This window comes from Microcaecilia unicolor, chromosome 2, assembly GCF_901765095.1.
Source record: "Microcaecilia unicolor chromosome 2, aMicUni1.1, whole genome shotgun sequence".
NCBI lineage: Eukaryota > Metazoa > Chordata > Amphibia > Gymnophiona > Siphonopidae > Microcaecilia > Microcaecilia unicolor.
This window is the reverse complement of record NC_044032.1, coordinates 252,324,449-252,348,502: the sequence shown is the minus strand read 5'-3', so window position 1 is coordinate 252,348,502 and position 24,054 is coordinate 252,324,449. Positions and strand designations below refer to the sequence as shown.

At 48.2% G+C, this 24,054-nt stretch overlaps 1 protein-coding gene across 1 annotated transcript in view; it reads left to right on the top strand.

Moving 5' to 3' along the window:
* The window catches only part of MBD1 (methyl-CpG binding domain protein 1), a gene marked incomplete in the record, with an annotated part of 329,236 nt that overhangs the window by 34,879 nt on the left and 270,303 nt on the right, over positions 1–24,054 (top strand). The window contains 1 exon segment of the mRNA XM_030193911.1: positions 20,672–20,757. Within this exon segment, the coding sequence (XP_030049771.1) occupies positions 20,672–20,757 (86 nt within the window).

The following is a 24,054-nucleotide window of genomic DNA, read 5'->3' as shown; positions in this document are numbered from 1 at the left end:
TTGGGACCTGATTTGCCTGCGATTCTGGCAGTTTTATGTGCAGGCTTTTCAGAAGATATGACTGGGAAACTGGGGTGGATCGCTCCCAGTTTCTTCATATTTAAGGGCTTCTGAGGAGGCGACCTGGGGCAGTTTGCAGACTCTCCTGTGGGAGTCCTTGGGTCTCCCACATTTTTGAGTCTCCTGCAGCTTCCCAAGGGCAGGGACGGAGGCCTAGTAGGCCCGTGTGGCTGTTCTGTGGCAGTGAGAGCCTTAAGCTACAGTTTGGAAAGTACTGACTATCTGAAAGTCTTCTGGTGGACATGCCTGTGCCTTGCTAGGTGATTTATGGTTTGGGTGTACCCTCTTATAGTTGCTCTTAAGAATATTTCTCAGCCTTCTTCGAGGAGTTTCAGGGTGTGTGTACATCATTAATAGAGGGGAGAAAGGGATCAGGATTTAGGGATCCTACTCTAGGTTTTTTCCCTCTTTCCCTTTCTCTGAGCATGGCAGCACATATTGTTTAGGGCTGTTGACTACATGTTTCTGTGAGAAATGTTACATTTTTGAGGATAGTGCATGTCTCTCAGATTTCTCTCTGTCTCCGTGGTAATCCTGCACTCTATGCTGCCCTGGTGGCATTTGCTCTGTCTGCACTGTTTACTTCAAATTAGTTTTATTCAGGAAGGTGGCTGGCCTTTCCTTGTCATCAACAGCAGATGAATCCATTAACTGATGGGTTGTGTCCGCCTACCAGCAGGTGGAGATAGAGAACACTGAAAGACACAGTGACTCTGGACGGCCAGCCCCTTCTGCCTTCAGTATATTTCTATCTCCCAGCAGGTGTGGACGTCGCTTTAGCAGCTCCAGGATTTCTGCCTGGGGAGGCTCCTGTGCTTTGCCAGTAGAGCGGGGGTGTTGTGGCTGGTGTTGCCCACTTTGAAGGCATACTTGGTTTTGTTCCCTGTCCCTGCCTTACTCCATACCCCCATCCTCCCGGAGCCCCTCTGTTGCTGCCTGCCTCCAACTTTCCTCACAGTGTAAAAAAAAAAAGGCGCGCTTTTACAGCGCAGCTATTTCTGAGGCTTTATCCAGAGATTCTGGTTCTGTGCAGCTTGACCGAAGCTTGTTGACTCGGTCTTCTGAGGTGAGAGTGGTGCCCAGCTCCTCCGGGGAGGTTCCCGCGGACAGCGTTCTGTGCGGGGTAAGTATTGGTGCGAAGCCGCCATTTTATTTCTATGTTTCCGTCCAGTCGGGCAATGGCTGCTGAAGGAGTTAAGCGCTGCTCCTGCTGTGGTAAACGCAGGTCAGCAGTAAGGCCTTTCCGGTACATGCTCGTTAGACGCTCGTGCTAGTACGGGCATGGTGAGCAGTGATTCTTCCCGCTCGATGGAGCTGGCAGTGGGCACCGTTTTGGAAGCGCCGCATGACTCGACCCTTACTGTCATCCAGGGAAGCCTAGTTTTTTTTTTTTTTTCCAGCAATCTAGTCCAGGTAGGGTCTCAGAACTCCCGACTTCTTTCGTTTGAGATCCTCCAGATTTCTACTGAAGGGGTGACGGGGCACAGAGTCCTGTCTTTTCTGCATATGGTGGTTTCTGCCTTCCATCCCATTCCACCTTTGTCTCTTCCCGCTTCTTGGATATTCACCATGTACTCCTATACTATTTAGAAGTGACCAGCAAGTTCTGTTTGTCAAATCTTTGCTTCATGTTTTGCTCGGGACCTTAGGAAGGCAATTAAATTTCCAAAGCCACACTGCTCACCATTTTTAGATTGGCAGATGCGGGCATAGTGGTTTTGATGTCAGGGGGAACAGACCTTTTGTAAAATAGGCGTCAGTGTGAAGCTGAAGGGCTGATAAGCAAAGGCGCCATTTTATTCAAAATCCATTTAGGAGAGCAGCCGCTTCCCTTGCACTTCACGTAGCTATTTTTCTGCATAGTGGGGCAATGTCTGGGGTGACCCACTGAGCAGGAGTGACTTCCAGCATATCCTCATGCACTGCTAAAGACTGAAGCAGTCTTTTAGTGCTTGACATTTTAAGGTTAGCAGATGCAGCGGTGGCAGGATCAGAAGCAGACATATTTGGAACTGGAGAGCCTTAGGTATAAAGAAAAGCAGCGACTCCTTACGAAACACCCACACTGCAGTGGGATCATCAGATTCCTCACCTACTGAACTGAAAAGCCTCCTTGCATAGCCTCATGCTGTCCTCTGGCTGGTCACAAGAAAGGGGATCTGGTTTCGAGAGCCGCGGTGGCCGTTGGCTGAGAGAGGCAATTTCTTCGACTGGCCTCTATATGGGACAGTCTCTTCCATTGTGGGTGGCAAAGCTTTCTTCCAGATCACAGTTGACTTCCTTTTTCAAATCCCATCTGGCTCCTGTGGCTACCCTTTGCAGTTCGGCCACTTGGTCTTCTAACCTGCCGTGGATGGCTTTTGCAAATAGTCCACTTGATCTGCTGTCCTTCCCTTGCTAGGTTGCAGACTTGATGTGGCAGCGCATGTAGCTGCGGCCAGTGGAGCATCGCTCCAGTCTGCTGAGGTTGTAGTACCCCGCCCCACTTGAGGACTGCTTTGGTACATCCCACAAGTCTCTGGATTGATCTGTGGGATGCTATGGAAGGTAAAATTTGTCCTTACCTGATGATTTTCTTTCCATTAGTCCCAACAGATCAATCCAGAGGCCTGCCCTTTATTGTTCTGGGTTTATTGTTTTCTTCTAGTTGCTTCAGTTTCATCAGATTCCTTCATTTGATTTTTGGCTAAGAAAAAAAAAAGCAAAACAAATCAAAACATAAAGGAAACCTTCTGTTAATCCTCCTGCAGGAGTGGTTGAGCTTACAAGGGCTTTATGCAGGCAGGAGAAGGACCTACTGTTAGATTTCCTCTTTCTTTCACTGCTTTGGTATCGACAATATTGAAGTTAAAGTGGCTGCACGTGACCACATATAGTACCTCTGAAGTTCTCTCTATCTTCACCTGCTGGATTGATCTGTTGGGACTTATGGAAAGAAAATTATCAGGTAAGGACTAATTTTACCTTTGTGACATGAGCCATGAATTGTGGTTATCTCTAAAATCAGCTGAATGTGTTCCACTATGTACATGGATTTGTAGTTCAGTTTTTTTCCATTGATTTCCTTAATTGGAGAATTGAGCACAGGTCACTTGCATGGTCATATATAGTTCTACCATCAAGCAGTGATCCATCCTACAATGATCTTAGAATTCAAACTATTCAAGTACAAGCATTGAAACTAATTCTTAGTTGCTACAGATTTATTGTCTGCTGACCCAAAACATTCTATCTACTCATGCTGAAACTCGATAAACGAGTATCATTTGAACTTTGAGCAATAACTACTACTACTACTACTACTTAACATTTCTAGAGCGCTACTAGGGTTACGCAGCGCTGTACAATTTAACAAAGAGAGACAGTCCCTGCTCAAAGAGCTTACAATCTAATAGACAAGTGAACGGTCGGTCCGATCGGGGCAGTCAAATTGGGGCAGTCTGGATAAGCAGGGTTCAGTCAGGCATACAAGTGGGTGATGATGATATTGCATGTTGCTGGGATGAACAGCTCTGAGAGGTCAGAACTACATGCATTGGCCTCCTCATTTTTTTCTCTGTCCAGATGGATGCTAAACAAAGTTCTCCTGATAAAATTTATTTAAATTACCTTGTTTCGCCTGATGTTTTTCATCAAATTATTTTTACGTAATTTTTCTTTTTGATCATATTGCTGAAGTCAGGGATCAGACCATTCCTGAAGTGTGCCCGAAGGTTCCATTACTTTTATGTGCATTCCAACTGTCTGATGTGCTTAGGTGTCGACCACAACCAGAACAAATACAAGCACTGTTTGGGTAGATATGCAACAGCTACAAAGCTGAGAAAAGGCTGCTTCAGGTTCAGAAGGATCTGAAGAGGGTCTTCTCTGTTCAGATGTCATTTGGCTGTGAGCATATGAATTTAATCTTCAGTGGAGCCATCTTTAACCTCTTAGTGCAATTGCTTTAAAATTATTTGCTCAAGGGAACTGCCAGACATCTAAACTGCCACACACAGTCTCACAGGTCTCCAGGCCCATAGTGCAGTTGCCTTCTGAGCACTTGCACAGGCCTGATGGGGAAGGCATCATCCTCGACCCCTTCCAAAGTGCTTGAGAATTGAAGACGTTGAAATGCAACAAAAATCTTCTGTGCAACTTCAAGCGTCAACAGCAAGAGTCTAGTTCTGCATAACTGTTCCAGTGCTAGTTAGTGCAGACTAGAGAGTTGCACGGGGACAGAAATCCTACCCATCCCCGCCCGTCCCTGCTGGAATCTTACCCGTACCCACCCATCCCCACAAAAATTTAAACCATCCCAACCCGTCCCCACCCGTCCCCGCAAGAATTTAACCCATCCCCACCCATCCCCGTAAGAATTTAATAGTACATAAAAGAAAGTTCCAGTCAGCTCCCTTTCTGGATTTGAGCCACAGCACTGTAGGCAAGGACGGACCGGAAGTTGGAACTTGGAACACACTGGTGCGCACATGTAAGATTTGTCTCTGATTCACTGGGATTGTGTGCTGAGAGGCCACCACATGCACGCGCCAGTAGGTCAGGTGACATCTGATTCTCGTGCCTGTGTCAGAGCTGAGGTCTGTGCACCAGCCTGGGAGCAAAGAGGATTAATAGTAACAAAGTAAGTGACAGCAAATAGACCTGAACGGTCCATCCACTCTGCCCAATAGTCACACTCATGATCAATTCATCATTAAATCAACGAGTGTGATATTATATACTTGATTATGGTCTTTCTTTCGTGTTTCTGGAACAAAGACCACAGGAGTCTATCTGGCCCCATCCTTATGTTCCAACTGCTGGAGTTGCCATCGAAGCCCACTCCAGTCTATTCATGTTCTCATTTGTGGGACACAGACCGTAAAAGTCTGTCCAGCACTGTCCTCATGTTCCAGCCACTGAAGTTGCTGTCTAAGCCCTTTCCAGCCCATCCTACACCAGATTGCCATGTATGAGACACAGAACATACAAATCTGCCAGGTATCAGCTCTAGTTCATCACAGCCAGAGTCGCCATCTAAGCGTCACTTGACACATCCACACACATGCAGCCATTTAAGGTTAGCTTTTATATAACTTCCATTTTCTAATTAGAGATCCTCTGTGTTCATCCCACGCCTTTTTGAATTCCGTCATCATTTGTGACTCTACCACCTCCTTAATGGAAGACTTTCCACATTTATGCTGTTAAAGCAAGGAAGAAGAGGAGGAGGAGGAGACAGCACTCAAATAAATTGGTATTCGGTAGATGAGAGGCTGGTGCAGGTGCAGCTTACACTTCCACGGGAAGCCCACAGAACTGGTTCCATCCCCGCAGGAACTGCCTCCGTCCCCGCGGGAATCCCGCGGGTTCCGCGGGGACGGAAGCCGTGCAGCTCTCTAGTGCAGACTGCATAGATGTGAAACACAGCGCAGAATCTTTTGAGAGTACCTAGTGTTATCTCAGGGCAGACATTTTCTATATCCTGGCATGCCTCTGCACAACAGCCTTTCTCATCAACTCTGTTATTAGTTACTGTAATAGTTGAATCATTGCTGGCTGTTTCATTGCCTTTTTTAGAGCAAAAGTATTCATTCTCCTAGGACAAGCAAGCATGATATTCTCACATTTGGGTGACATCATCCATGGAGCTCAGTATGGACACTGCCATAGTGCACTGTCACTTTAAAACTTTGAGGCAGTTCCCCCACCTCACATGTGCAGGTGCCTTCTGGGCCGAACACAGGACCAGTAATCTGCGAAGCAGAGAGCTTGGTTTTTCTATTCTCAGTGCATTAAACTTAACCTTTTTGGTGCCTTCCCTTTTTTGGGATATTAACCCTCATATTCTTGTTTTTTCTTTATTAATTTTTTTTTAATTATTTTATTTATATATATTTTTTTGGGCCCTTGGGGCCTCTGAGCCCTTCTTTTGCCTGGTAAGCTAAGCATTGACCTTTTTCGGGTACAGAACTACTTGAGCTCCCTGGTCTATTGAGCCTTTTTACCTTGCATTAGTCATTTTTTCCCCCCGTTTCAACAAGGGTGCCAAGGGGTTTTAAGTGTGTGCGATGGAGTGGAACCATTTCAGGCACAGACCCCCATAACTGGTGTGTTCAGTGCTTGGGTCTGGAGCACTGGGATATACAGTGTGACCTCTGTCTGCGTATGCAAGTGAGGTCACTTAAAGCCCGCAGAATCCAGAATAAATTCTTTATCAAACATGGCAGGAGATTTGGCACTCGATGCGCAGCCTGTGTCGGTATCCAACATTAGTGCATCGATATAACATCAGTGACTTAACAAAAACTCTTGAAGCAGTTCATAGAAAAGCGACCAAAATGGTATGGGTTTTGCATTGCAAGCCTTAGGAGAGATTTGAGGACATGAACATGGTATGCCCTGGACGAAAGGAGAGACGGGTGATATGGTATAGAAGTTCAAATATTAGAAATGTATTTATTTATTTATTTGCATTTGTATCCCACATTTTCCCACCTATTTGCGGGCTCAGTGTGGCTTACAATACTTTGAGAATGATGGAAGTACAATTGGTTACAGTACGATTATGGATTACATTATGATGAGTTATAGAAGACAGAGTAAATACAGGATATCATTTGGAAATAGAACATCAGAAGATAACAGTGGTGAGTTGAGAGGGGGACAAACAATATCGAGGGATCATAAAGGTCTAACATTCTTATTTGTGGGTAGGATTTTAAGGGTGGTGAGGATACGGGAGAAGACTTCAGGATAGAGTGTTTTGGTGCGTATCTATTGGTTTGTATGGACTTCATGTGTTTTGATCCTTGCCGTAGATTTTCTCAAAGAGCGAGGTTTTCAGTAGTTTGCGGAAGTCGGTCAGTTTATAGATCGTTTTCAGATTGCATGGTAGTGTATTCCAGACTTGTGTGCTCATGTATGCGAAGGTCGATCCGTGCAATGCTTTGTATTTTATTCCTTTGCACTTAGGGAAATGGAGATTGAGGAAGGTTCGGGAAGATCTTTTAGCGTTTCTGGGTGGTAGGTCTATTAAATCAGACATGTATGCAGGGGCTTCCCTGTGAATGATTTTATGGACTAAAGTGCATACTTTGAAAGTGATGCGTTCCTTGAGTGGTAGCCAGTGTAGTTTCTCCCGTAAGGGTTTTGCACTTTCGTATTTTGGTTTTCCGAAGATGAGTCTGGCTGCTGTATTCTGGGCTGTTTGAAGTTTCCTCAGTATTTGTTCCTTGCATCCTGCGTATAATGAGTTGCAATAATCCAAGTGACTGAGTACGAGTGATTGCACTAGACTGCGGAAGACAGATCTTGGAAAGAATGGTCTAATTCTTTTCAGTTTCCACATGGAGTAGAACATTTTTTTTGTTGTGTTGTTCGCATGAGTCTCGAGTGTTAGGTGGCGGTCAATAGTGACTCCAAGGATTTTTAATGTTTCTGAGATTGTAAGATTTAGTTTAGGTGTGTTAATGGCGGTAAACTTATTCGTGTTGTATTGGGAGGTCAGTATGAGGCATTGAGTTTTTTCTGCGTTCAGTTTGTCGGAATGCATCTGCCCAGGTGTTCATGATGTGTAGACTTTGGTTGATTTCGTTAGAGATTTCATTAGTCTTTTTTGAATGGAATGTATATCGTTACATCATGGGCATTTATGTATGGGTTACGGTTCTGGTTTGTTAGAAGTTTTGCCAGGGGGGGGTCATCATTAGATTGAAAATAGTTGGAGAGAGGGGGGATCCTTGCGGTACTCCACAATCAGGTGTCCATGCAGCTGACGTAGTTGAGTTTGATGTGACTTGATATGAGCGTAAGGTTAAGAACCCCTTGAACCAGTTTAGGACATTGCCTCCGATACCAAAATATTCGAGAATGTGTAATAGGATTCCGTGATCTACCATATCAAAGGCACTTGACATGTCAAATTGTAGGAGGAGTATATTGGTGCCGGTTGCAATCATTTGTTTAAATTTGGTCATTAGGGTAATTAATACTGTTTCTGTGCTGTGATTTGACCGGAATCCTGATTGAGAGTCATGTAGTATGGAGAACTTGTTGAGGTAGTTTGTGAGTTGTTTGGTAACCATTCCTTCTGTTATTTTGGTTATTAGTGGTATAGATGCTACTGGTCTGTAGTTAGTTATTTCGTTTGTGTTTTTCTTAGTGTCCTTGGGTATTGGGGTGAGTAAAATGTTTCCTTTTTCTTTTGGGAAAAGTCCGTTTTGTAGCATGAAATTCATGTGGTTAGTTAGGTCAATTGTGAATTGTTGAGGGGCTGATTTCATGAGGTTGTTTGGGCAGATATCTAGTTTGCATTGGGATTTGGCGAATCTTTTGAGCGTTTTAGAGATGAGGTCTTCTGATATTAATTCGAATTCGGTCCAGATTCTGTCTGCTGGGTATATTCCATCTTCTGGGTCAAGACAGTTTAGGAGTGTTGTGTATTCAGTAGGGCTGGTGGGTATTTTAAGTCGTAGTTGTATGATTTTTTCCTTGAAGTATTTCGCGAGGTCGTCGACCCCTGGTGTGTCTTTGCTGCTGTTTGTTACTGGTGTGGTGTCTAGCAGTTTGTTTACAAGGTAGAAGAGTTTGTGTGTGTCTTTGTAGTTTGGTCCAATCATTGTTTTATAGTGTAGTCCTTTTAGTCTGTTTGATGGTATATTTGTATTTCCTCCGGAGTGATTTCCAGGCATTCAGTGTACGTTCGTCTTTCTTTTTGTTCCATGTGCGTTCTAGTTTTCTGACTTTTGTGTTTTGAGTATTTTCAATTCCTCAGTGAACCATGAATTTGTTTTTTTCGTGTGTGATGTTCTAGTTTGGATTGGGGCGATTGTGTCTAATGTTGTCTTGCATATGTCGTCCCATTCTTGGAGGAATTGAATGGTGTCTGTATTTGTTGACCATTCGTTTTGGTAGACCTGTTGCCAGAATGTTGTGGGGTCTATTTTTCCTCTCGTGGTGTATGTTGTTCGTTCATGCTTGTTTATTTCGTTTCTGTGTATTTTTCGCCAGTGGAGGGAGATCATCGCTTTGTAGTGGTCTGTCCATGGTGTAGGTGTCCATCTTGTATCTGTGAGTAGGAGAGTTGAATCTGGGTTGAATTTGTGTGTAATGATGTCCACTGTGTGTCCTTTTTCGTGTGTTGGTTGATTGTTAGGTGCGTGTAGATCCCAGAGTTTTACTGTTGAGGTATCGTCCTCAAGGTGTAGGTTAATATCTCCTATTATGAGGATGTTAGAGGCAGAGACACATGTGTTGGAGATAAAGTCCATGAGTTGTGTTTGGGAGTCTTTCCATTTTCCTGGTGGCCTGTAGAATATTATTGTGTTGAGGTGTCCTTGTAGGTTTGGATGAGTGATTCTTGTTGAGGCAATCTCGAGTTGTGGTGAGGTGGATTCGCCAGTAGTTGTTATGGTAAACTCAGATTTGTAAATTATGGCTATTCCGCCACCTCTTTTTCCATTTCTTGCCCAGTGGGTGATTTTGTATTCTGGTGGGCATATCTCTGTGATGGCGGGGTCTGTAGGACCGTGGAACCATGTTTCCGTGATAAACAGAAGGTCTAAATTCTCTGTGGTAATCCAGTAGTATGTCTATTGAATTGCTTACTGCTGATCTTGCATTGATTTATCCTATTCGGATGAAGCGGTATGGTTCTGTAGGGAGGTTAGATGTATTTATTTTTATTAGTTGTCTGTTTCCTCGGTGATTGAATTTGTCTTTGTTGTTTTTTTTTTTTTTCTCTTTCTGTTGGTGAGGTTTGTATGTGGAGATTTTTCCTTTAGGTTGGTTGTTGTATTTTTGGTCTGGTAAGTTGTTGATAGTTTGTGCATAGAGTTGGTGGATTGTGGTTGGGTCGTTATTGATGTTAGGGGTGGTCCATGCGTGGTAGATTATGGGAGTGAGGTAGATTATTATCAGTAGCGTATTGGTATTCATGTTGGATTTTGTGGACGGTGTTTATAAGTGTGTTGGGTGTTGTTGGTAGTGTCGGTTGTTTTGTGGGCAGCGTTCGTGGGTGTGTTGGGCGGTGTTAGTGATATCTGTAGTTCATCGACCGTCTTGACAATTGGTCCAGGACAGGAGTTTTTTCAGATATCTGTATTAGCGGTGCTTAATACAGGTAGTCCATAGCAGTAATTAAATTCAAGAAAGTATAGTAGTGCTTATTACTATCATGTTTAACCTTTACCATGTGTTTGAAGGCGTTAGTGCAATTAAAAAGTTTGTGCTAGCATTTAGGTAGTAAGGGTATCAGTCAATTGTAATATAGGGTAGGCAGTTGGAGGCAAGGCTTGGGAGCAGAACAATACGAGGGGTTTTTGGTGTGTGTTTGAAGGCAATAATGCAAAGCAGAGTAACAGCTAGTAGGTAAGGCAATTTTGTAAAATCAGAGTAAGGCAATGAAGCAAAATCGAATGCAGTCAGCAAAGCAGTCAAAGTCATATGCGTCCTAGCGGCAGTGGTAACAGCTCATGTGGGGTCTATTGCCAATCAAAGGCAATTTGTAAGATCAAGCAAGCAAGGCAATTTGTAAGATCAAAAGCAAGGCTGTAAAGCAAAATCAGATGCAGCAGGCAATTTGTAGAATCAGAGCAAAGCTGTAAATCAAAAGTAAGGCAATAAAGCAGAATCGAATGCAGTCAGCAAAGCAGGCAAATTTATGTGCGTCCTAGCAGCAGTGGTAGCAATTCATATCGGGTCTATTGCTAGATCAAAAAGCAATTTGAAAAATCAAAGCATGGCTTTAAAGCAAAATCAGGAGCAAGCAAGCAATTTGTAAATCAAGTCAAGGAAGAAAGCTGTTAGCAGAAAGCGGAATCAGAAGCAAGCAGGCAGAGCCCCTGTGATTTCCTATCACCAGACGTTCGGATCGCGCTCTCCGGTACACAAGTCGGATGTCCAAGGCAGTCTGGGAGCGTTGTGGTGCGGGAGCTCCGTCTCAGGGCTCCTATCCGTCGATCATCGGGTCTGATTGGGGTTTACCGGGGGTGGGTCACAGGATTGGTGTATCGATTCCCGCGTGGTTGCCTATCACTCCTGCCCAGCTCTGGATGGCGCACTTTGGGTCGGTCGGGCACTTACCACTTGGTACAAACCTTATCCAGAGATGGGAAGGTGGTAGAACATAAGTTCATAAGTATTGCCATACTGGGAAAGACCAAAGGTCCATCAAGCCCAGCATCCTATTTCTAACAGTGGCCAATCCAGGTCACAAATACCTGACAAGATCCCAAAAAAGTACAAAACATTTTATACTACTTATCCCAGAAATAGTGGATTTTCCCCAAGTCCATTTAAATGGTCTATGGACTTTTCCTTTAGGAAGCCGTCCAAACCTTTTTAAAACTCCGCTAAGCTAACTGCCTTTACCACATTCTCTGGCAACGAATTCCAGAGTTTAATTACACGTTGAGTGAAGAAAACGTTTCTCAGGTTCGTTTTAAATTTACTACATTGTAGCTTCATCGCATGCCCCCTAGTCCTAGTATTTTTGGAAAGCGTAAACAGATGCTATCTCACCATATTGCAATATTTATACCATCTGTATGGTCAAACTAAATGTCCTCTTATCAGAATACATCTCAGTGCTCTCTTCCTAGTTCATCCTGTTTGTGCACCAGTTTGAATCAATTCTGCAGAGGTGTTTATTACCACAAGAGGATCTTTTACCCTTAACAAAAACAGCCTCAGAAAACGGGGTCTACTTTGTCAAACCTGGACAATGAGAAAAAAAGGTCAGCCGAAACAGCAGTCTGTTTTTTCACTACAACCACCTGACACAGCTATTGCATTCGTACACCATACAGCCTGCTTTTCTTGTGAAAGGTCAGGTTTACTTCTATCTTAGAATAATATCTCTACAGATTCTTGAGTCCTGAGTGTAGTTACCACTGGTTACTGGCTCAGGTTCATCCCCTGACATCCAGATTGCCCATTATTTTTCTCCCCATCCACTCCAGTCTTTTAAATCTGTCTCCTTCAGTTCAAGGCCATAGAACTGACCCCACCATCAGAAGGAATGGGGGCTTCTGCTTCAGATATGGTCCCATTTCAAAGAAAACAGGAGGCTTATGCTCTATCTCTTACTACTTAAGGAGAAATTCAAGATAAATACTATTCCCTTCATTTTACCTTCCTTGAGGAAGGGGAGACTAGGTGTGTACACTGGATCTCAAGAATACTTACACATTCCAGTTCATCATTGTTAGAGAAAATATGTGCATTTATTTCCTTTTTGGCCGGCTTTTGTCCCCTAGAGTATTCATAAAATGAACCTAGTCTTGCCATACATTGGCATCTTCTTCCTCCTTTGCAATATTTATACCACCTGTATGGTCAGACTAAATGTCCTCTTATCGGAATACATCTCGGTGCTCTCTTTGGTTCATTGACTTTTTAGTGTCCCATCATCTCACTTTTCACACAGGGACTTCTGCTTTTTGGGCTGCCAGTGCAGAAGCCCCCTCCCCACAGTACTGTAGGACCTTAATATTTTAACTTTTTTCTCTTACGAAGTTGCTGCTTGAACCAAAGCTGTCTGCTTGAGTGGCGTAGAGGAGTAGCCTAATGGTTAATGAAGTGGGCTGAGAACCTGGGGAACCGGGCTCAATTCCCACACTGGCTCATTGAGCAAGTCACACAGGTACAAAACTGATTGTGAGCCCTCTAACGACATAGAATGTTCCTGTATAATATGTGAACTGTTTGTGTTGTATCACAGGCAGTATATCAAATGCATTACCCAATATTTAGTGAAACATATTACTTGGCAAGTGCTCTTTCTTGTAGCTGTTAGCTAGAAGAATAAGTGAATATCAAACACTTGTAACCTGCAAACCATAATACATGGTTCCATTATAATAGTGGTCCTTCGAACTCATCTCAAAGCGTTATCTAATGTGGTAACATTTCCGTATCAACAAGGAAATGGTGCTTCTTACTTTTTCTCCAAACCTTATAAGAATACACACAAATGTCCTCCACATTCTAGACTGTAAGCAGGCCCTCATTTAGCACCTCAAAAACTGAATATATAAAAGAAATCTACACAACTGTTTCCTTTGACTCCAATGGAATTGGCATACCAGATGCCAAAAGAACTATAGCAGATGGCACCCTGCATACAATTCTGATGTGAACAAATGGGTGCTCCTCTGAAAACTAAAGTCTCATCAAATCCACCACTTCCAAGTTTGTGGCTCTGATCTGCTTTAACTATTTGTAAAGCAGTGACCTGGCCCTTGCTGTGCAAACTTTAAGTAATACTGCTGACTGGACCAATCTACAATAAGAGGATTCTTTTGAACAAACTGTGTCACTCTGCCATGTGGTACCTCTGTCTGTAGGCTGCTCCTAAATAACTGGCAGTATATAAAAACTTGAGCAACCCTAAGCTTTGGAGTAACCCACTTTTATGTGCCTGACTCATTTCTGCTTTTTGATGGAAAAAGCATTCTCCGAGGACAAGCAGGCTGCTTGTTCTCACTGATGGGGTGACGTCCATGGCAGCCCCTCCAATCGGAATCTTCACTAGCAAAAGCCTTTGCTAGCCCTCGCGCGCCGATGCGCACCGCGCATGCGCGGGCGTCTTCCCGCCCGAAACAGGCTCGTGCCGGCCAGTCTTCTTTTGTCCGCGCTCGGTACGGTCGTGTTTACGCCGTTCGCGCCCCGAAAGTCGACCTCGCGCTTCTTTTTTGGACTTCGCTACGAAAAAAAAAAAAAAAAACATTCGGAAGGAGACCTTTTCGGTCTGTTCCCCTTCCTATATTTCTAGTTTTCGCCCCGTTAAGTTTTCTTTCGTCGTCGGGGTAGGCCCCTTGGAGGCCTCAGTTCGAAGTTTTTCTTCCCCTATTTTGTGGTGCCATCTTCGCCATTACGAGTTTTGATCTCGCCGGCGCAATTTTTCCGCCCATGACATCGAAGTCTCCCAGCGGCTTCAAGAAGTGCACCCAGTGCGCCCGGGTAATCTCGCTCACTGATAGACACGCGTCGTGTCTTCAGTGTCTGGGGGCTGGGCACCGCCCGCAGGCCTGTAGTCTGTGCTCTCTTTTACAAAAGCGGACGCAGGTAGCGAGATTGGCTCAGTGGAACGTTTTGTTCTCTGGCTCTTTGTCGGCATCGGCACCGGGAGTATCGAGTGCATCGATGTCGCCAGCGTCCAGACCTTCATCCTCGGCCGCGAGTGCATCGAGGCATCGACCCTCTGCATCGGGGCTGAGACATCGGAAGGCTGCGTCGGCGTCAGTGGTACCGGGACCTCCTCGTCTGCTGATGTCGTCGGACGGTGGTGCTTCGTCTGGAGTGCAGGTGAGGGCTGTCCATTCCCCTGCTGGTGGCGGTGAGCCTTCGGATGGGTCTCCCCCTACCCTGAGGGCTACTGCGTTACAGCCCCCCCGAGACCGACCTTCTTTGGCCTCGGCCCCGAGGAAGCGACGGTTGGATTCTACGTTGTCCTCGTCGGTGCCGGGAAGCTCCGGTGACATGCTTCGTCCCAAGAAGTCGAAGAAGCATCGACACCGGTCCCCTTCCCGTGTTGGCACCGAGAGCTCTGGGTCGCCGAGGGAGTCGGCACCCAGTAGGCATCGGCACCGGGAGGACCGCTCACCCTCTGTTCAAGAGATGTCGATGCGCTCCACTCTGGACAGCCCGGAACAGCCTCCACGCCCGGAACAGACTCTGACATCGACACCTGCATCGGCTTCCATGTCTTTCTCCACAGCCGCTCTGCACGAGAGTCTCCGGGCTGTTCTCCCAGAGATCCTGGGAGAGCTGTTGCGCCCTTCCCCTCCGGTACCGGGGGTGCTTGCGCCTCCGGTACCGTCGAGTGAGGCGCCGGCTGGCCCCTTGCCCGGGGTGAGGTCTCCGCCATCGGTGCCGCTTGCGGTACCGACTGCGGTCGCCTCCCAGGAAGGCTCCCCGACTACGTCGGCGGAGGGAGCTTCGCCGGTGCGGGCGAGGGAGTCTACCTCTCGACGCTCCCACCGTGGCCGTGGTTCCACGGAGTCGAGCCGGGCACAGCTTCAGACACAGGTCCGCGAACTTGTGTCTGATACCGACGGTGAGGCCTCGTGGGAGGAGGAGGAGGACATCAGATATTTCTCTGACGAGGAGTCTGATGGCCTTCCTTCTGATCCCACTACCTCTCCTGAAAGGCAGCTTTCTCCTCCCGAGAGTCTGTGTTTCGCTTCCTTTGTCCGGGAGATGTCTACGGCCATCCCCTTCCCGGTGGTTGTGGAGGACGAGCCCAGGGCTGAAATGTTTGAGCTCCTGGACTATCCTTCTCCACCTAAGGAAGCGTCCACAGTACCCATGCATCATGTCCTAAAAAAGACATTGCTGGCGAACTGGACCAAGCCACTAAGTAATCCCCACATTCCCAAGAAGATCGAGTCCCAGTACCGGATCCATGGGGACCCAGAGCTGATGCACACTCAGTTGCCTCATGACTCTGGAGTTGTGGATTTGGCCCTAAAGAAGGCTAAAAGTTCTAGGGAGCATGCTTCGGCGCCCCCGGGCAAGGACTCTAGAACCTTAGACTCCTTTGGGAGGAAGGCCTACCATTCCTCTATGCTCGTGGCCAAAATTCAGTCTTACCAGCTCTACACGAGCATACACATGCGGAACAATGTGCGGCAGTTGGCGGGCTTGGTGGACAAGCTCCCCCCTGAGCAAGCCAAGCCATTTCAGGAGGTGGTCAGGCAGCTGAAGACGTGCAGAAAATTCCTGGCCAGAGGGGTGTATGACACGTTTGATGTTGCGTCCAGGGCCGCTGCTCAAGGTGTGGTGATGCGCAGACTCTCATGGCTGCGTGTCTCCGACCTGGAGAATAGGCTCCAACAGCGGATTGCGGACTCGCCTTGCCGTGCGGATAACATTTTTGGAGAAAAAGTCGAGCAGATGGTAGAGCAGCTCCACCAGCGGGATACCGCTTTCGACAAGTTCTCCCGCCGGCAGCCTTCAGCTTCTACATCTACAGGTAGACGATTTTTTTGGGGAAGGAGGACTGTTCCCTACTCTTCTGGTAAGCGTAGGTACAATCCTCCTTCTCGACAGCCTGCGGCCCAGGCAAAGCCCCAGCGCGCTCGCTCTCGTCAGCAGCGTGCGCCTCAGCAAGGCCCCTCGGCTCCCCAGCAAAAGCAAGGGACGAGCTTTTGACTGGCTCCAGCAGAGCATAGCTGACATCCAAGTGTCAGTGCCGGACGACCTGCCAGTTGGAGGGAGGTTGAAAGTTTTTCACCAAAGGTGGCCTCTCATAACCTCCGATCAGTGGGTTCTCCAAATAGTCCGGCAAGGATACACCCTCAATTTGGCCTCCAAACCTCCAAATTGTCCACCGGGAGCTCAGTCTTACAGCTTCCAGCACAAGCAGGTACTTGCAGAGGAACTCTCCGCCCTTCTCAGCGCCAATGTGGTCGAGCCCGTGCCATTCGGGCAGGAAGGGCTGGGATTCTATTCCAGGTACTTCCTTGTGGAAAAGAAAACAGGGGGGATGCGTCCCATCCTAGACCTAAGGGCCCTGAACAAATATCTGGTCAAAGAAAAGTTCAGGATGCTTTCCCTGGGCACCCTTCTTCCCATGATTCAGGAAAACGATTGGCTATGCTCTCTGGACTTGAAGGACGCCTACACACACATCCCGATACTGCCAGCTCACAGACAGTATCTGCGATTTCAGCTGGGCACACGTCACTTCCAGTACTGTGTGCTACCCTTTGGGCTTGCCTCTGCGCCCAGAGTGTTCACGAAGTGCTTGGCTGTAGTAGCAGCGGCACTTCGCAGACTTGGGGGTACACGTGTTCCCATATCTCGACGATTGGCTGGTGAAGAACACATCCGAGGCAGGAGCTCTGCAGTCCATGCAGATGACTATTCGCCTCCTGGAGCTACAGGGGTTTGTGATAAATTATCCGAAGTCCCACCTTCTCCCAGTGCAGAAACTCGAATTCATAGGAGCTCTGCTGAACTCTCGGACGGCTCGCGCCTATCTCCCAGAGACGAGAGCCAACAACTTGTCCCTCGTCTCTCGGGTGCGAGCGTCCCAGCAGATCACAGCTCGGCAGATATTGAGATTGCTGGGCCACATGGCCTCCACAGTTCATGTGACTCCCATGGCCCGCCTTCACATGAGAGCTGCTCAATGGACCCTAGCTTCCCAGTGGTTTCAGGCAGCTGGGGATCTAGAAGATGTGATCCACCTGTCCATGAGTTTTCTCAAATCCCTTTATTGGTGGACGATTTGGTCCAATTTGACTCTGGGACGTCCTTTCCAAATTCCTCAGCCACAAAAAGTGCTGACTACGGATGCGTCTCTCCTGGGGTGGGGAGCTCATGTCGATAGGCTTCACACCCAGGGAAGCTGGTCCCTCCAGGAACGCGATCTGCAGATCAATCTCCTGGAGTTACGAGCGGTCTGGAACGCTCTGAAGGCTTTCAGAGATCGGCTGTCCCACCAAATTATCCAAATTCAGACAGACAACCAGGTTGCCATGTATTACATCAACAAGCAGGAGGGCACCGGATCTCGCCCCCTGTGTCAGGAAGCCGTCAGCATGTGGCTCTGGGCTCGCCGTCATGGCATGGTGCTCCAAGCCACATATCTGGCAGGCGTAAACAACAGTCTGGCCGACAGGTTGAGCAGGATTATGCAACCTCACGAGTGGTCGCTCAATTCCCGTGTAGTGCGACAGATCTTCCAGGTGTGGGGCACCCCCTTGGTAGATCTCTTCGCATCTCGAGCCACCCACAAAGTCCCTCAGTTCTGTTCCAGGCTTCAGGCCCACGGCAGACTGGCATCGGATGCCTTCCTCCTGGACTGGGGGGAGGGTCTGCTGTATGCTTATCCTCCCATACCTCTGGTGGGGAAGACTTTGTTGAAACTCAAGCAAGACCGAGGCACCATGATTCTGATTGCTCCTTTTTGGCCGCGTCAGATCTGGTTCCCTCTTCTTCTGGAGTTATCCTCCGAAGAACCGTGGAGATTGGAGTGTTTTCCGACCCTCATCACACAGGACGAAGGGGCGCTATTGCAACCCAAACCTCCGGTCCTTGGCTCTCACGGCCTGGATGTTGAGAGCGTAGACTTTGCCTCTTTGGGTCTGTCAGAGGGTGTCTCCCGCATCTTGCTTGCTTCCAGGAAAGATTCCACTAAGAGGAGTTACTTCTTTCTATGGAGGAGGTTTGCCGTCTGGTGTGACAGCAAGGCCCTAGATCCTCGCTCTTGTCCTACACAGACCCTGCTTGAATACTTTCTGCACTTGTTTGAGTCTGGTCTCAAGACCAACTCTGTAAGGGTTCACCTTAGTGCAATCAGTGCATACCATTACCGTGTGGAAGGTAAGCCGATCTCAGCACAGCCTTTAGTTGTTCGCTTCATGAGAGGTTTGCTTTTGTCAAAGCCCCCTGTCAAGCCTCCTACAGTGTCATGGGATCTCAATGTCGTTCTCACCCAGCTGATGAAACCTCCTTTTGAGCCACTGAACTCCTGCCATCTGAAGTACTTGACCTGGAAGGTCATTTTCTTGGTGGCAGTTACTTCAGCTCGTAGAGTCAGTGAGCTTCAGGCCCTGGTAGCCCAGGCTCCTTACACCAAATTTCATCATAGGGTGAGTGCGGAGGACTACTCTGTTAAGTTCTTGCCGAAGGTTGTGTCTGAGTTCCATCTGAACCAGTCAATTGTCTTGCCAACATTCTTTCCCCGTCCTCATTCCTGCCCTGCTGAACGTCAGCTGCACACATTGGACTGCAAGAGAGCATTGGCCTTCTTTCTGGAGCGGACACAGCCCAACAGACAGTCCGCCCAATTGTTTGTTTCTTTTGATCCCAACAGGAGGGGAGTGGCTGTGGGGAAACGCACCATATCCAATTGGCTAGCAGATTGCATTTCCTTCACTTACGCCCAGGCTGGGCTGGCTCTTGAGGGTCATGTCACGGCTCATAATGTTAGAGCCATGGCAGCGTCGGTAGCCCACTTGAAGTCAGCCACTATTGAAGAGATTTGCAAAGCTGCGACGTGGTCATCTGTCCACACATTCACATCACATTACTGCCTGCAGCAGGATACCCGACGCGACAGTCGGTTCGGGCAGTCAGTGCTTCAGAATCTGTTCGGGGTTTAGGATCCAACTCCACCCCCCTAGGCCCATGTTTTTTCTGTTCCAGGCTGCACTCTCAGTTAGTTGGATAAATTGTTAGGTCAATCTCAGTTATGTCCTCGCCGTTGCGAGGCCCAATTGACCATGGTTGTTGTTTTGAGTGAGCCTGGGGGCTAGGGATACCCCATCAGTGAGAACAAGCAGCCTGCTTGTCCTCGGAGAAAGCGAATGCTACATACCTGTAGAAGGTATTCTCCGAGGACAGGAGGCTGATTGTTCTCACAAACACGCCCGCCTCCCCTTTGGAGTTGTGTCTTCCCTTCTCTTTGTTTTGCTACATATGAGACTGGCCGGCACGAGCCGGTTTCGGGCGGGAAGACGGCCGCGCATGCGCGGTGCGTATCGGCGCGCGAGGGCTAGCAAAGGCTTTTGCTAGTGAAGATTCCGATTGGAGGGGCTGCCGTGGACGTCACCCCATCAGTGAGAACAATCAGCCTGCTGTCCTCGGAGAATACCTTCTACAGGTATGTAGCATTCGCTTTGTTTGCAGATGTTTTCCTGTAGATGACAAAATTGATCAGGCACACAATTCTTTCCACCTCCCCAAAGAGCTGCATGAATTCTTAAGCTATGGAGCTGAGGAGGCTGCTGCTGATGTGGGAAGAGCTGTGCTTGCTTATATCATTACAGTAGTTCTGAACTCTTCCGAGACCTGTTAACTTCCTGGAGGTGTTCAGTGTCACCTGCTGTATGTCTGATGATCTTGTTGTCTATGGAAAACACCTGTTATAGATGAGCAACAATTCTTTGCTTTCCCTGGTATTTCAGAAAACGGTCTGAGCAAGGCAGATCCTGAGCTTTGCTTAAGTTTTTTTTTTTTTTTTATGTGGGACTAAGATTACTTTGACTTTTTATTTTATTTATTTTTTTAAAATTTTTATGTGGCTTGAGAACTGAAAGACAAGCCAAAGCCTTCAAAGGAAATTAAGAACCCTGAAAAGGAGTAAAGAAGGATGGGGTCAACAATATGTTTGAGGATTTCATAAGGAGAGAAAGGGGTCAGTCTTAGAACATGGAGCATTGTTAATGTGGAACTCTCAATGCAGAGTTCTAAAATTTCAATGAAAACTTGAAGTGTAGAGCTGTAGCAGCCAATTACTCCTGCAGAAATTTGGATCTGTTGCTGGCTGTGATAGAGAGAGAGAGAGACACACACACAACATATAGATACAGATTTTTTTTTTTTATCAGACTCATGCAAAGCTATTTTTTTTTATTAATCCTTCTGATACCTTAACACTCCTGTTTACCATCTATCTGGATATTTCATACATTGATCCAGTGAAGACTGTAGCAGCCTACAATGAATCAGTTTTATAAGTGAAATAGTTTGATTTGGCATGGAAGGGGTAGTCGCCATTTCCTTCTGTGGTCAGTTTTAGTAAAAATGTCTTGGCCAAATGGTGAAAGTTGAGCAGGGAATTGGGGGTCAGGGTGCTTTTAAATTTCTCTTTTCTGTTCTCTTTCCTATACCACAGGTGCTGTGAGGGTTGCCGAGTATGGTTTTCAGGAGTCTGCTTTGGCCGGCAAAAAGTGACGAGGTGGTACTGCTCAGATTGCAGAGGTGGGTTGGGTGTGTATGTGGAGGGGAGGGCAGGTGGAAGAATTGGTAGTGGGATGGAGGGAGATAGGTTCTGTTTTTCCACATTTTATAAATGTATAGGTAGTTGTCTGAATGTTTCTCCGAGGACAAGCAGGCTGCTTGTTCTCACGACTGGGTTGACGTCCACGGCAGCCTCCACCAACCGGAACAAAACTTTGCGGGCGGTCCCGCACGCAGGGCACGCCCACCGCGCATGCGCGGCCGTCTTCCCGCCTGTGCGCGACCATTCCCGCTCAGTCTTTTCTTTTCCGCGCTGGAGAGAGCCGCGTTCTTCTCTCTCTCTCTCTCTGTCAACCCCGGAAACCGGATCGCGTTTTCGCTGTGAGTTTTTTTTCTCCTTCGTTGTTCTTCGTTTTCTATTTTATTTTGTCTAAAAGAAAAAAAAAACACAGAACTTTGTTTTTCCCTTGTCTTTTAGCGGGGGCGTCTCCTTGCGGCCTTGTGGCCGCGCGGTCGATTTATTTTCGAGGTGTGAATTTTACCGCCACCATCAACGACTTTGACTTCGCCGACGCGATTTTTCCGTCTGTCCTCGAAGGTCCCGAGTGGATTTAAAAAGTGTGCTCAGTGCGGCCGGCATATCTCGCAGACCGACACTCACGCTTGGTGCCTCCAGTGCCTCGGGCCGGAGCACGATACCAAGACGTGTACCTTGTGTCTCGGTCTCCGGAAACGGACACAGGTAGCGAGACAAGTTCTACGGGACCGTCTTTTTGGAACTTGCGCCGGCCCCTCGACGTCGACTTCGACAGCATCGGTATCGACGACCGGATCTTCGGTACCGGTACCGATGTCCACGAAATCGGCACCGAACCCAGGAGCACAGGTCCCGTCGGCCCGCCGGTCCTCCGGAGACGGCAGGGGTGAGAGGCCGGTTGGGCAATCGGCCCCGGTCACTCCCTCTACCCAGGGCCCTCGGGACCGAACCCTGTCGGAACCGAGGCTGAGGGGGATCTACTTCCTCCTCGTCTATTCCACCAAGCGCCGATGACGGGCACCGTAAAAAGGCAAAGTAGCACCGTCATCTGTCGCCCACGGCGCATCCGGCTCCCGGCGCCAGGGATGATTCGACGCCGAGGAAGCGGCAGCGCCGAGAGGAGAGGTCCCCCTCGGTTGTAGAGGTATCGTCACGCCAGGGTGCCAGCACTTCGGTGCCGTCTCCTGGACTCGACCAGCTTCCGGCCCCGACACCTCTACCGGCCCCCTCGCCTTTCCCGACTGTGGGCCTAGACGAGTGCCTCCGAGCCATCCTTCCGGGGATCCTGGAAGGGCTGATGCGCCAGACTGTGCCGGCGCCGGGGGTGCTTGTGCCCTCGGAGGCGCCGGCCTGCTCTAGCCCGGTGCCGAAGCCTGCCGACGCCGGTTGCGGCGCCGGTCTCGACCGCCACGCAGGTGGAGTCCCCGTCGACGACGATGGAGGGAGCTTCATCCCCGCCGGCGTGGGAGTCCACCGCTCGACGACGCCACACAAGATCTTCCGAGAGTGGGGCACCCCCTCGGTGGACCTTTTCGCCTCTCAGACCAACCACAAGCTGCCTCTGTTCTGTTCCAGACTACAGGCACACGGCAGGCTAGCGTCGGATGCCTTTCTCCTCCATTGGGGGCCGGCCTCCTGTATGCTTATCCTCCCATACCTTTGGTGGGGAAGACCTTACTGAAGCTCAAGCAAGACCACGGCACCATGATTCTGATAGCGCCTTTTTGGCCCCGCCAAATCTGGTTCCCTCTTCTTCTGGAGTTGTCCTCCGAAGAACCGTGGAGATTGGAGTGTTTTCTGACTCTCATTTCGCAGAACGACGGAGCGCTTCTGCACCCCAACCTTCAGTCTCTGGCTCTCACGGCCTGGATGTTGAGGGTGTAGACTTCGCTTCGTTGGGTCTGTCTGAGGGTGTCTCCCGTGTCTTGCTTGCCTCTAGGAAGGATTCCACTAAAAAGAGTTACTTTTTCAAGTGGAGGAGGTTTGTCGTTTGGTGTGAGAGCAAGGCCCTAGAACCTCGTTCTTGTCCTGCACAGAACCTGCTTGAATACCTTCTGCACTTATCAGTCTGGCCTCAAGACCAACTCAGTAAGGAATCACCTTAGTGCGATTAGTGCTTACCATTATCGTGTGGAGGGTAAAGCCATCTCTGGAGAGCCTTTAGTCGTTCAATTCATGAGAGGCTTGCTTTTGTCAAAGCCCCCTGTCAAGCCTCCAGCAGTGTCATGGGATCTCAACGTCGTCCTCACCCAGCTGATGAAACCTTCTTTTGAGCCACTGAATTCATGCCATCTGAAGTACTTGACCTGGAAGGTCATTTTCTTGGTGGCAGTTACTTCAGCTCGTAGGGTCAGTGAGCTTCAAGCCCTGGTAGCTCATGCTCCGTATACTAAATTTCATCATAACAGAGTAGTGCTCCGTACTCACCCTAAGTTCCTGCCAAAGGTGGTGTCGGAGTTCCATCTTAACCAGTCAATTGTCTTGCCAACATTCTTTCCCAGACCACATACCCGCCCTGCTGAACGTCAGTTGCACACATTGGACTGCAAAAGAGCATTGGCCTTCTACTTGGAGCGGACACAGCCCCACAGATAGTCCGCCCAATTATTTGTTTCTTTCGACCCCAATAGGAAAGTGGTCGCTGTCGGGAAACGCCCTGCTGAACGTCAGCTGCACACATTGGACTGCAAGAGAGCATTGGCCTTCTATCTGGAGCGGACACAGCCCAACAGACAGTCCGCCCAATTGTTTGTTTCTTTTGATCCCAACAGGAGGGGAGTGGCTGTGGGGAAATGCACCATCTCCAATTGGCTAGCAGATTGCATTTCCTTCACTTACGCCCAGGCTGGGCTGGCTCTTGAGGGTCATGTCACGGCTCATAGTGTCAGAGCCATGGCAGCGTCGGTGGCTCACTTGAAGTCAGCCACCATTGAAGAGATTTGTAAGGCTGCGACGTGGTCATCTGTCCACACATTCACATCACATTACTGCCTCCAGCAGGATACCCGACGCGACAGTCGGTTTGGGCAGTCGGTGCTGCAGAATCTGTTTGGGGTTTAAATCCAACTCCACCCTCCAGGACCCGAATTTATTCTGGTCAGGCTGCACTCTCAGTTAGTTGTTCTTCGTAGGTCAATTTCTGTTATACCCTCGCCGTTGCGAGGTTCAATTGACCTGGGTTCTTGTTTTGAGTGAGCCTGAGAGCTAGGGATACCCCAGTCGTGAGAACAAGCAGCCTGCTTGTCCTCGGAGAAAGCGAATGATACATACCTGTAGCAGGT